The 12,236-nt window shown below is 55.5% G+C and overlaps 1 protein-coding gene and 1 long non-coding RNA gene across 2 annotated transcripts in view; one reads left to right on the top strand and one right to left on the bottom strand.

The window, feature by feature from the left end:
• The window catches only part of PMEPA1 (prostate transmembrane protein, androgen induced 1), a 60,640-nt gene extending 51,607 nt beyond the window's left edge, over positions 1 to 9,033 (bottom strand). The window contains exon 1 of the mRNA XM_032142337.2: positions 8,961 to 9,033. Coding sequence (XP_031998228.1) covers positions 8,961 to 8,964 — 4 coding nt within the window. The 5' untranslated portion in view covers positions 8,965 to 9,033. The remainder of the gene's footprint in view (positions 1 to 8,960) is intronic.
• LOC131382223 (uncharacterized) lies at positions 8,806 to 11,280 on the top strand. Its single transcript, XR_009211512.1, has 2 exons — positions 8,806 to 9,115; positions 11,063 to 11,280. It is a non-coding gene; the product is annotated as an uncharacterized LOC131382223 (long non-coding RNA).
• The last annotated feature ends 956 nt before the right edge of the window (positions 11,281 to 12,236 follow it).

Raw genomic sequence — 12,236 nt, 5'->3', positions numbered from 1 at the left:
AGCTGAGAGAAGGTCAGGCTCGTCTGAGCTCACCCTGTGACACACCTGTGGGAGGTGGGACGCCCATGGTGGACCCCAACAAGGGCCCTCAGAGAAGCCTCCCGGCCTCGGCGGTTGGAACTCACATGTTTCGACAGTCCATGTTTTACATATATCATACATAAAATGCAAATGTATATTGTATATACTTGAAGATACGTGGCTCTGAATATAAAAACACACCTTTTTATATTCTTAACCACTGACACTCAGGCAAATTCATGGCTGGATTTGTCACTTTCATGCTCCCAAAGCCAGCAATGGTTACGGTCTTGACAACCCCACAGAACAGATGTCATTCTTCCTTCCACTTCACAGAGGGTCAACGGGAGACTCGGGAGGATACCACGCTCATCCCCAGAATGAAGGTCTTCAAAGCCTGTATCTTGATCACAAGAATCTGGAATCTCTTGAAAGCTCACCTGCCCACTTCCTCCCTTCATCCAACGCACATGAGACTCCTACCAGGTTCGGGGACACAACCAACAACAACCCCTCGGTGCTTGGTGCCTGGAGGGAAAGCGGACATGGCACAGCTAATGACACAAAGATTCAATTACTGCCATGAAAGGTGCGACAGGAGGAAGGCCGGGGTGCTCCTGGGCCCCAAACAGGACACCAGGCTGGGGGTCTTCCTAGGCAAGGCCCTGAAGGTGCCTCTGAGTGTGGCCTCTCAGCTTCCCTTCTGAAGTGACTCGTGTTCTTTCACCTGTCTCCCTACAAGAGCGGCAGCTCGCAGAGGGCAGGAATTTGTCTGTGTCGTTCCCTGACGTTCTGCGGCCCTGGGAACAGCACAGGTCAGAGGTGCGTGGCAAATGGTGCTGAACACTGAGCCCCTGCGGAGCCTGTGTCCACTGATGTTCCCCTAACAAGTCTACATTTGATTCCCTGGGAACATTCCCCAGCTACTCCCCAAACCCCTGCCATGACATCTGTTGGTGCTGGTATGTCAGAGATGCACAGAGAGCTGGAGACAGAGACACCAGCTCCTCACGCAGCCTGACAAGGCACGTGTGTTTTGGGGAGACATTTCCAATGAATGTCAGCCAGTGTCTTGCCAGAGTAGAATGGACCCAATTGCTCTGAGAGGTGGCCAGTTCGTATGTGTTCTTCCTTAACAAATGGTCCAATATGGGCTTGCAGTCTTGGGAGCCTAAAATACCACTGCAATGGCCAATCTTGCAAAGAAAGCCCTGGAGCTCAGGAGGTCAGTGTGGTGGAAAAGAAAGCCTGGGAGTGTGGACTGCAAGGTCAGGGAGCTTGGGTTTGAATCCCAATGGAGCATCAGTTCCTGGCTGTGTGACCTTGAGCAAGTATCTTACACTCTCTGATCCCATTTTTGTATCCGCAAATTGGTGCAATAGCTCTCTCAGGGTTGTTTTGAACACTGAGAAAAATGCGTCACTAATACCTGGCACATAATAATCTTTTCATATTCAACTAGGAAAAAGAGCAGAAGCAAAAAAATCCATCAGTCACCCAGGAACAGAAAAGAGAAGCCATTCTGTGGCTCTCGGATAGTCTGGGGATGCCCCAAGCTCTTTCAGGCCCACCCCAGGGTACTGAAGCCCCTGCCCTGGCTCGTAAGTCATTCTGGGATTTTTCCTGGTTCGGTGACAAACAGTTCTGCCAGTGCCCACCTGACAAGACCCTGGCGAGACCCCTGAGGTGTCAAGGTTTGGCTTTGTAGTGTCATCCAATGGGAAAATGAGGTTGACTGTCAGTACTTGGCACTGTCACAGCTTCACAGAGGTGTGCAGCCCACCCTGGGGAGAAGGCAGGAAGGAGTGCTTGGAGCAGAAGTGAAACTGAAGACCGGCCCCTCCCCAGCCCTCCCCCCGCTGCACCCGTTGATGGGGGTGGGGGACATCAGGGCCTTTATTTTAATGGTTTGCCCCCATATATGCTCACCTGTTAAAAATTTCAATTGATTCTCAAAAAGGGGAGCCCCAAACCATCAGAAGCTTCTGGGCTTTCTGCTCCCGGGTTAGGCTGTCTTAGGAATTGGAGCCAGTGGGGCATCTGGACATCAGGGCGGTGTTGACCTCACGGCCCCATTTTTGTGCTTTGCCTTGTACCCCGTCTTCCAGCCTCTGTCCACCAAGCCTGGCAGTGGATTAAGGGAACCCTGCTGGCAGACCCGAAGAGACCGTCTGGGGCCTCCTGGGCCAGCAACGGGCATGCTGGCGTCATTGCCAGGCAGGTCTGCAGTGGGCCTGGCAAGGACAAGGAGTATTACACAGATAGTCAATTACCTCCATGTTCAAGGCCATGGGCCCCAGATGGGCCTGTTGATTCCAACCTTCCCAGCCAGTCCGAGGATGGGCAACCTTTTTCTGGTGAAGGCCTTCTCATCACTAGGCACTCTGTTAGACAGTGACCGCCAGGGAACCAGGCAGAATGGACCATCGAGTCCAATCTGCCCCACCATCATCGCTCACCTCTACGAACACACAGCTGCTCTAGACACCAGGCCACACACAGCCAGAATCTCTCAGCACCCTCAGCACAGGGGCTATTATCACCCCACTTTACAGACCCATCAGGTGACAGTGAAGGGGGACACAAAGGGGATGCGGCCAGCAAGTTTTGACGCCTCCATCCCTCTGGCCCTCGGTCTCACTCCTAACCCACCCACAGCAGGGCAGGTCACTTGATGGGACAGATAGGGTCTGCCAGCACGTTCTGTGGGGCTTCTTGGTGACAGGGGAGACAAAAGGAACTGCCAGCACTTAAAACCCAGGAGTTTTATGTCAAAATCTAACCACTTGGCTGCCCTGGAATGGAAAGATCTGGCCACTCAGGGCCCATGTGGCAATGGTGGGCTGAGCAGCGGCCACAGTGCCTTTAAACTGGACTCTTGCCCCTAGTTCCCTGGAGCCCACCCCAAAGACAACTGAGTTTGCTCCCCTCAACCATGCTCCCCCAGCCTCGGGGAGCCCCTGGCACAGCATGGTACCATCCTTGTCACTCCAGAGGGTGCATGAAGAGCAGGTCCGCCTCCCGCACAGCTCCCGCACGTGCCCCAACCATGCGTGCGTTACGCAACACTTTGCAAAAAGCAAAAAATGGGCCCTCGGCTTCCATCTCCTTCTCTCAGCATGTGCACCGTACAGAGCCCGAGGCTGGCAGCAGCACAGCCTCCGCAATTCACCGTCTAAGAGTTCCTTCTCTTTCGGCAGGGTCCCAGACACCAGGGTGCCTGCAAACTTGGTCACTGCCTGAGAGAAGGCCACGCTGATCCTCAGGTTTGGACCCTGCCACCAGCACCCTCCTCCGAACATTTTCTGGCTTTTAAACTATTGACCAGACTATAAACGTTTAAACCCCCTGGCCCTGGGCCAAGATGGGAGTGGAGATGGTGGCGGCAGGCACGTGGGCACATCTGACCCCGGGGCTCTGGGGCAATTTGGTGGCAGGTGAATCTTGCAGCATGGAGGCTGCCTTGGGGCTCCTGAGGGAGGCAACTCTGCTGTAGACCCTTCCAGCCTCCACAGACCTCCCGACGGCCTCCCTTCTCCTGGGCAGCGGCACACGTGGGTCCACCTTCCTTCTTTTATGGAGAGAGTGCATACCATCGCACCTCTTACAGGGGAGAACGTGCGCTCTTCCTCCTTTTCTTCTTACATGCCCAGAAGTTTTAACCATTCCCAACCCAAAGAGAAGAGGGCAGGAAAGACAGATGGGGTAGAAGCTGTGTGTGCCTGTGTATGAATGTGTGTGCGCACGTGTGTGTGTCTGCACGTGTGCGCACGCAAGCACCCACTCACAGGCGCGTGTGTGTTTGTACAGGAACAATTAGTTATTTTGGCTTTGACAAATGCTAAACTCACGTCAATCCTGGGTCACACTGGGCAGTGCAGCGGGCTTAACCCAGACCTCCTGGGAAGCTGTGGCCAACTGTCTGACCTAAGATTCGGGTCACAGAACTCAACTCCCTTAATAACTCCCTTATTGCACCACAACCTAAAACCCAGACAGTCAGAAAACCTGTGGGTGAAAAGTCCCAGGGTTTAGCGGGCCCACAGGGGAGAACAGCTGGCGTTAGACATCTATATTTTAACCCCAATCCAAAACATCAGCTTTCACTAATGCCAGGGTCTCTCCTTAGAAATGCAAATCCAAGATGAAAACGGGAAAACTTCATCTCAAGAGGAAGCCCCTATCTTTCCTTCATGGCACACAACAGGCCCTCAGTAAAAGCTGAGTGGATGAGTGGCTGCGGAGTGGCCACAGGCCTTCACAGGGACGGACGTCTGATGGGAATTAAGGGTCTCCTGGCAACGCAGATGCTGCCCTCTGGCCCTCAAGCCCCTTAGGAGAAACCACTAACTGATTAAACAGTGGTCTCAGTAAGGGACATTTGACCATGTCTGGAGACATTTCTGGCTGTCAAACCTAGGAGAGGGGTGCAGGTATCTAGTGGGTGTAGGCCAGCGGTGCTGCTAACACCTTACACAGCACAGGACGGCCTTTCCTGCCTCCCAACAAAGAATTACCGGGCTCAGAATGTCACAGTGCCAAGGCACTGTCTCTACACCCTCACTTGATTCAAGCAAGTGTCAAACAGCACGTGCCAGGCAAGCCCAGGGAAACCTGGGTGTCCTGTGAGTTTCTGATATTTTCTCATATTTGTTTGGAACAGGTTGGAGAAGAAGAATCAGATGCTCGGTGACTCTGGCCAGCGGGTGATGTTAAAAAGACAGCTGCCACCGTAGATACCACCAGAGATGGGCCCAGGGCAGGGGCACCTCCCAGGACCCTCGGGAAACGCCTCCCGTGTGAGCCGACACTGGATGGCCCCGGGTTCAGTCTTTCCCGAGTGCGAACTTAGCATCCATCTGGGCCCCGGAAGTTTGAGGCAATAGCCAGATAAGAAAGACCGGGGGTAATCTCTCAGACGCAGCAGAACTGAAATGAGGCAGATGAGGTTGCCAGGAAAACCAGGTGCCAGGAGTCCTTTCCTCAAAAGTAGCCGCGTCAAGCTCTAGGCTGTCATCTGCGAGGCTGTCACTCGTGCTGCCTGCTTTTAATCCCAGGACCCTTGGCTTTTTAAAAGAAAGAGTTTTCCCACGGGTATGTTTTGGGAACACTGAATTCCCTCCCACCAGACAGCAGCCTCATCCCTCGACTCTCAGAAAAAATGGAGCCCCAGGAGTGTCCTGTTACAGTCAAGCCCACTCCATTCAGCATCCTGAGAGCAGACACGGCTCCCGGGGTACAAAGGGGCTCTGATAATTTCCTCCAGCCCCCAATTTCAAGGAGGACCTGCTCTGGGGCCCAAGTTCCAAATTCAAGTGGCGTGGGGGGGTGCAGTCCAAGAGAAACCACCCCGGCCTGGGGCTGGTGTGGGTTTTGGACCTCGGGCAAAACTTTCCACAGTGGACTCTCCTCATCTATAAGCCAAGGATGTGAACACCGAGCCTGCGTAGGCTCCTCTCAGGTCTGAAATTTGGGGTAGCTGAAGACCACCCAGGGGAACTGGCAGTGGGTGGGAAGCCCGGTCTAGCCTGGAGACCTCCAGCCAGGCTCAGCAGGGGAGAGACCCTATCTTGAAAGACTATAGAATTCTAGATTTCATCCGTCACGGTCTCATTCTTCAGATGAAGACAGTGAGGCCCATCGTGGCTTAAGGACCTAGCAAGGTCCATTTCCTTCTACCAGAAGGTATCTTACAGGATAGGAGCCCACGTGGGCCTCAAAGCCCAACTCCAAACCATCCATCAAGTTCTAGTTGCAAACAACTCCCAGCATGTACTAGATGAAAAACAGCAGCCACTACTAGTTAAAAGAAAAACCAAGTACTAGCTTCTTTCCTTTCTTTTTTCCTTCCCTCCTTCCTTCCTATCTTTTGGTGTAAAGAAACTCCAGGAGACACCAGGCCTTACCCCCTCCTCACCCTAGTCTCTCGGGGAAATCTGATGAAAACAAAGTGTTACAGTATACCTGCATTTTAAAGACTGGTTGGTTCCCTCCGTGCCTTGCAGCTTTCTTCCAATAAGTAGGGGGCTGTGTATACACAGAACACAGGACTAACTGGGGCACCCAGGGGCCAGCTGGAACAGGCTAGGTTCCAGGTATTAACCCCAAGGGTCCCAATCACTCAAAGGCTGCTGGGGGCGGCGGGGCAAAGTGCAGAGGGCGGCGGCAAGGCATTTAACAAGAGGCCTTGATGTCAGGTCAAAAACATCATGGACTGATGAGCCTAAGAAAGGACAGAAATAAGAACAATGCCTTTTTTTTTTTAAAGTCCTGAACCATAAAGAGAGACAAGAGCAAAATGCTGCACTGTGCCCAGCCCTTGGAATAAGGGTGACACAAGGATGTGTGCCCCTCGAGCAGGAGGTCCTCAAGGCAGCTTTACAGAGCGAAAGGCAAAAAGTGAGGCAACGAGGGCACTGAAGCAGCAATCCATCTAAGGCAAGACTCTCCAAACGTGTGCGAACGTATTTTAATAACATCCTCGTGCATTTCATTAGCCTCCTGAGTTCACAAAGGGCCTCTGGGAAGGCAAGTCGGTTCCGCAAACGCTGGCTCTGGGCAGGTCCTCCTGGCACCTCGCTGGTCTGGCGCAGGCCAGCTAGGGTGGGGTAGGGGGAGAGCTTTCCATTCCAGGCTGGGAGGGAGTGTGGAGAGGTGGATGGATGGAAGGACCCACCACCAAAGCCCGGACAGCCTGGTTATTTTTACCACTTGAAGCTCACTGTATAGGCTCAGGGGCCACAAACTGGCAGCCGCCTGCGGACACTTGCTTATGAACCGCCCAGACACTGCCTTCATTCCACGGCGGCTGCTTCTCAGCTCCGGGCCCCAGCTAGGGGCAGCCTGGCCCCGGCAGGGAAGGGCTGTGTGCCCCTTCACCTGGGGTGCTTCTTCAGGGTGGGGATGGGAAACTAAAGCTCAGGGAAGCAAAAGGTCCCCGAAAAGGTGGGCTGGGGGACAAGGTGTAGGCTAGAAGCTAGAAGCCAGAACCCGGGAGGTAGTGGTTCAATTCTCCACTCAACCAAATGTCCGCCTAGGTGGGCTGTGTGTGCAGAAGGTAGAGACTTACTTATCTGAACTTTTGCGTGCCCAGGCGGCTGCGTTAGCCACAAGGTTCAAAACCCCACTCCCCACCGTTGGTCCACTGACCCCTTTTAGGGCCAGGCAGTCCCAAACACAAACAGCCCCAAACTTTGACTCCTTTGTAACCATGGTCTCAGCCAGACTGAACCAAGCTGTCCAGACAGAGGCTATTTATAGGTGCGTCGGGGACACAGACACTGGCACAATGACACACACACATTCGAGATCCACGCTGGGCCAGACGCGCCAGCGCTGAGCCCTGGATTCAGACACCTGGACACACATGGTCCCCAGATCCGGCCCAACCAGACCAGACCCCCAGAAAGACGCACACGCTCAAGAAAGGCACCCCCGCCCGGACACGGGAAAGACACACGGAGAGAGGCAGGAAGACTCGGTGACACGCACTCTCGGGCAAGACCGCGACTCAGATCCCCAGACACCCCGAGAGACGCCGAAGACCCAGACAGAGCCACGCAGCCACGCACACTCCACAGACGCACGGACATCCACTCAGAGCCCGAGACACAGCGCCGCGAACACTCCAGACACACGCCCCGAGCCCCAGACACCTCGCAGACCAGACAGTGTCTCACACGCCCCTCCACCCCCGCCCAAAGTTGATAAAGAGCCGGCCTAATTGCTCCATCGCGACTGCCCTTAGGGAAATAAAATGGAAACTTCACGGATCCGCCCGCCCCAGCCCTCCCGCGCCGTGCGCCGCCGCTGAGCCCCGGGTCCGAGTCCGGGCGGGCGGGGCGCGGGGCACGCCGGGGGAAAAGCCGGCCGGCCGCCAGTGCCGGAGCCGGAAGGGGCCGGGGGGGGGTGCCGGGGGCGGGGTTCGGTCCAGGGGGGAGGGCCGGGCCGCCGCAGTGTGCCCCGACATAGGGTCCGAGCCCGAGTCTCGGGGGGGGTGGGGTCACCATGATCTCCATGTCTGAACAAAGAGGTTTGCATTGAGTGCAGAGACATTGGGTGCCCGGGGGGGGTGGGGTTTTGACCCCATCAAGGGTGATGGAGGGGGGGGGGGGGGGGGGGGGGGGGGGGGGGCCGGGGGCTGGGGCCCCGCATGCAGGAGGCGCGCGGCGGGGGAGGCGCGCCCCGGCTCGCCGGGCTCGGGTCGCCGCCAAGTTCCCGGGGCGCCGCGGGGCTCAGTGCGCGGGACCGCGCTCCTCTGCGCCCCCCCGGCCGCCCCTCGGCAGCCCCGGGGGCGTCGGCAGTGCCCGCGGGTGGCGTCCGCAAAATGGGCTGGCAGCGGGGCGCGCGCTGCCGCCGGGGCTGAGCCTCTGCCGCTAGCTTTCCCCAGCCGAGCGCCTCCGCCGCCGCCGCCGCCGCCGCCTCCTCCTCATTCAAGTCCAAGGAGATCGGGTTTCGCTCCGAGACCGCGGTCGGAGGCAGGCAGACGGTCTGACGTCAGCGCTAGACGGGGCTGCCGGTTCCCACCGCGCGGGGGCCGGGGAGGGGGCGCGCGCTGCGCCAATCCCCGCCGAGGTTCCCCCGCACCCCCTCCCCGAGCCGGGGGGCGGGGTGACGGGAAACGGGGCGGGCTCTTAAAGGGCCAGAGCTAGGCGGCCCACGTAGACCCGGCACCCGCTCAACGGAGGAGGGGCGCTGTGCCCTCTCCCCAACGGCGGTCAGCTTGGAACGCCTGCCCGGCGCACGCCCGGGGCCAGGGAGCCGAAATCGGTGCCAGCCGCACCCGGGCGGGTTGCTGGTGCGCCCTCCCCTCGCCCCCGTCCCTGGGGTCCTTGACCCAGGCTCTTGGGGCTAGCCTATCTTCTGAGGAGCACAAGGTCCCTGGGGGCTCAGGGAAGAGGAATTGGAGAAAGGGGAAGGAAGCCCCCAAGATGGATCACCCATTGCCTGATTTCGCAGGAGACTGTTCGCCTTCAGTTCTCCAGCAGCTCGGGGATCATGGCCCACTGAACCCCCAAGCGCTTTCACCCGAACCCAAGGAGGACGACCAGGAAAGACGGGAACTCGCGTAGACACGCCCGGAAGCCCTTGTCATGTAAATAGCTGTCGGGGACTGGTGTATTGTCGCCGCCCCAGCCGGCGGGACCTGGGGCGAATCCACACCCATTGTCTGCTGCCCGAGGGGCCACCGGCTGGGGGGCGCGGCTCCGGAGTTCAAAAGGGGTATGAGCGGGAGGGGTGTACTTTTATTTCATTAAGTTTTAATTACAGGAGTGCTACAAGAACACATTCTTCTGGTTTAAAAAGATATTAAAATATTACGTAAGAGACCTCCCCTCCCTGGCCCACCTCCAGCCTCTTAAGAATTTAGTGTGTCGCCTTTTAGACACTTTCTCAAAGCTTCACTTATTTAACAAGCACTTAAGGAGCACCTACCTGTGCCAGAAACTCTCCAAATATTAACTCAACCTGACACCGACTCAGTGTGGCCGAATATTATTGTCCCCATTTTACAGAGCGGGAAGCTGGTCAAGGAAGTCGCTTGTTGAAAGTCACACAGTGGTGGTGGAGCCTGTGTTCCAACCCAGGACTCCGGGGTAGCTGCCTCCCCCTCTCCCACATAGTCCTGATTCTTTAAATATCCACATATTCCTGTAATGCCTGGAGTTTTAGTAATTAGGAGGGACTTAGTGTGTGTTCAGAGAAAAAAAAAGCTTTTAAAAATTATTGTTACTATGTTTGTAACAGTTTGGATAGAGAAGGAAAAGCTGGCATTTGGGAAGTGAAGGTGGCCTCGGGGGAGAACTTACCTAGACCAGAGCGAATTCATCCTGAAGAACTCAGAGAAAGCCGGTGCGGGAAGTGGGTTCCTGCTCTCCCTGCACAGGCACAGTGGTGCCGCCAGAGCTCCCCCAGAAAGTCCAGGAGGCTTGTTCTGGAGAAGTCAAGCCCAGGGATGTGGCTCAGGCTGGTCCAGGCTCTTTGGAGGAGTCCAAGAGTGCCCAGCCCAGAGGGCGGTTCAGAGGCACTGACTGTCTTCTGTTTGGGAGGAGAAGCTCACTCTTGGAGCCACAGCCAGCACTAGGTCAGGACCCAGGCCCCGGCCCAGGAGTGGGGCAATGCCCAGGGTCTACCCCAGATGGCACCCTGCTGTGAACTGGGCGCCCTCAGCCCCTGCCTTGAGGAAGGGGCAATACCACCAGCGTGTCTTTTCTCAGGGAAGATATTGCTGCAGTTTGGCCCCTGCAACTTAAGAGAAAAGCTGAGGGGTCCCCAAGCGTCCCTTGGGGTACCACTGCAAATACTGGCTGGGCCTGGAGATGCCCTGGGTCCCACTCACTTCCTAGGGTGAAGGAGGTCATCATTACCACCCCTGCTTTCAGCTATTTCTTCATTCATTCAATCAACAAACTCTGGCTGAGCTGCAACCCTGAGCCGGGGAATTCAGCCACGCCAGACACAGCCCCTGCCCTCCGGGAAGTCTCGGGAGACCTGGCTAGTCTGGCTGGGAGAAGTCACACGTTGATTGTCTTGGAAGTGAGATGGCATTTACACAATGGAGGCTGCACTGCCAGCAGGCAAAAATAACCAGTTAACTCAGTGGCTTAAAGAAACCAAACCTACCCACAACGCTTGACCTCCCATTGATCCGTCTGCGACACCGGCAGTGGCTACCATTTATTGATTGCTGATGGTGTCACCTGGGATTGACTTAGTGGTCTCTGGCACTAGTTCCAAAGTTGATTCTGTCTGGAGAGCTTAATGCAGTGTTCAGACCTTAGGGTCCAAACCTGAGGGTCACTCAAAGATGAGTGGGACATAGCTGTGTGACCTCAGCTGAGTGCTTTCACCTCTCCAACCTCAGTTTCCTTTTCTGCAAAATGGGGTGGCTTCATGGCACCTTCACGTGGTGTGATTGTGAGGAATGAAGGGATGCAAGTAGAGGAGAAGGGGCCGGATACATCTTAGTTGTCATGTTATTTAATCATCTTGGCAACCCTGGGAGGGAGGAACCACTATCATTTTATTTTCCATTTTACAGATGAGGAGAATGATGATTCTAACACAGACAGGGCCCGTGACGGGGCAGTAGGAAAGGAGAATTGCTTTGGAAGGAGCATAGGCTGGACTGCCAGCACTCATAGGAGGCTTCATGTGTGCCCAGGACTGTGAAAATTAAATACAAAACACCCAGTTCAGTTTGAATTTCAGATAAACTATGAATAATGTTTAGTATAAGTATATCTCAATTTAACTGGATAGCTTGTATTTTTCTTTGTGTGATAACCCTAGATGTGCCAGGGACTGTGATGTTGGCAATTTGGGCATGAAGGGCAGAGCCCACTGTCAGGCACAGGCAGAGAAGGTCACAACTCCCTGATTCTACCCAGGAGAAACGGGCAGAACCAAGGTGTTAATGGGCTGAGGAGGGAGGGCTCACTGCTGGGAGTGGGAGTGGCGAGGGGGCACCATGATTGGGCAGGCCTGAGTCCCTGGGAAGAAGGCCACAAGTCAGAGGCAAAAAAAAAAAAAGGTTTTGTTCACTCATTCAACAAACATTCTGCTCCTATTCAGTGTGAAGCTCTGTGCTGGGTATTGGGCACAGGGCTGGGAAGAAAACAAACTCCCTGACCTCGTGTGACATTGTGGGGGACAAAGGGACTAAAGACACACATGCAAACTCATAGCTCAACGAGGTCAGGAGGTCATTTCAGACATGGTGATGACAGGCCAAAGGCCAGAGTTGGGGTGAGATCAAGGAAACCCTCCCTGAGGAGGTGGCATCTCATTCCACCTGTAGTTACCAACCACCCACAGGTGCAGCCCCAGCCATACTGAGGCTCACAGGTGAGGCTGACATCACATGTGTAAAAAGATGAGTCCAGGTGATAATTTCAGAGAGGGACGAGACCTGGGAAGAATATAAAGGGAGAGGGTTTGGAGGCGACTTGAGCCCAAAGGGTTGGGCCTTCTCTATGGGGAGATGTGGGCTGGGCATATAGGGGACAGTGGAGAGGGGGTACCAGGCCAGTGGGGGCATCAGGAACTGGGAGACTCTCAAGGTCCCAGCAGGTTTGGAGTTTGGGACACATTTCCCAGCCTGGCTGTGGCCATGGGGTTATGAAATGGGTGTGTGAAGCAAATGGATTGTGAAAGAGGTGACTGCAGACACAGGCCTTTCTGGGACTCCAGACAGCGTGTGCCACCATCTGCCC

This window comes from Hylobates moloch, unplaced genomic scaffold (assembly GCF_009828535.3).
Source record: "Hylobates moloch isolate HMO894 unplaced genomic scaffold, HMol_V3 SCAFFOLD_21, whole genome shotgun sequence".
NCBI lineage: Eukaryota > Metazoa > Chordata > Mammalia > Primates > Hylobatidae > Hylobates > Hylobates moloch.
Note: the sequence above shows the minus strand (reverse complement) of the source record. Positions and strands in the feature narration are given on the sequence as shown.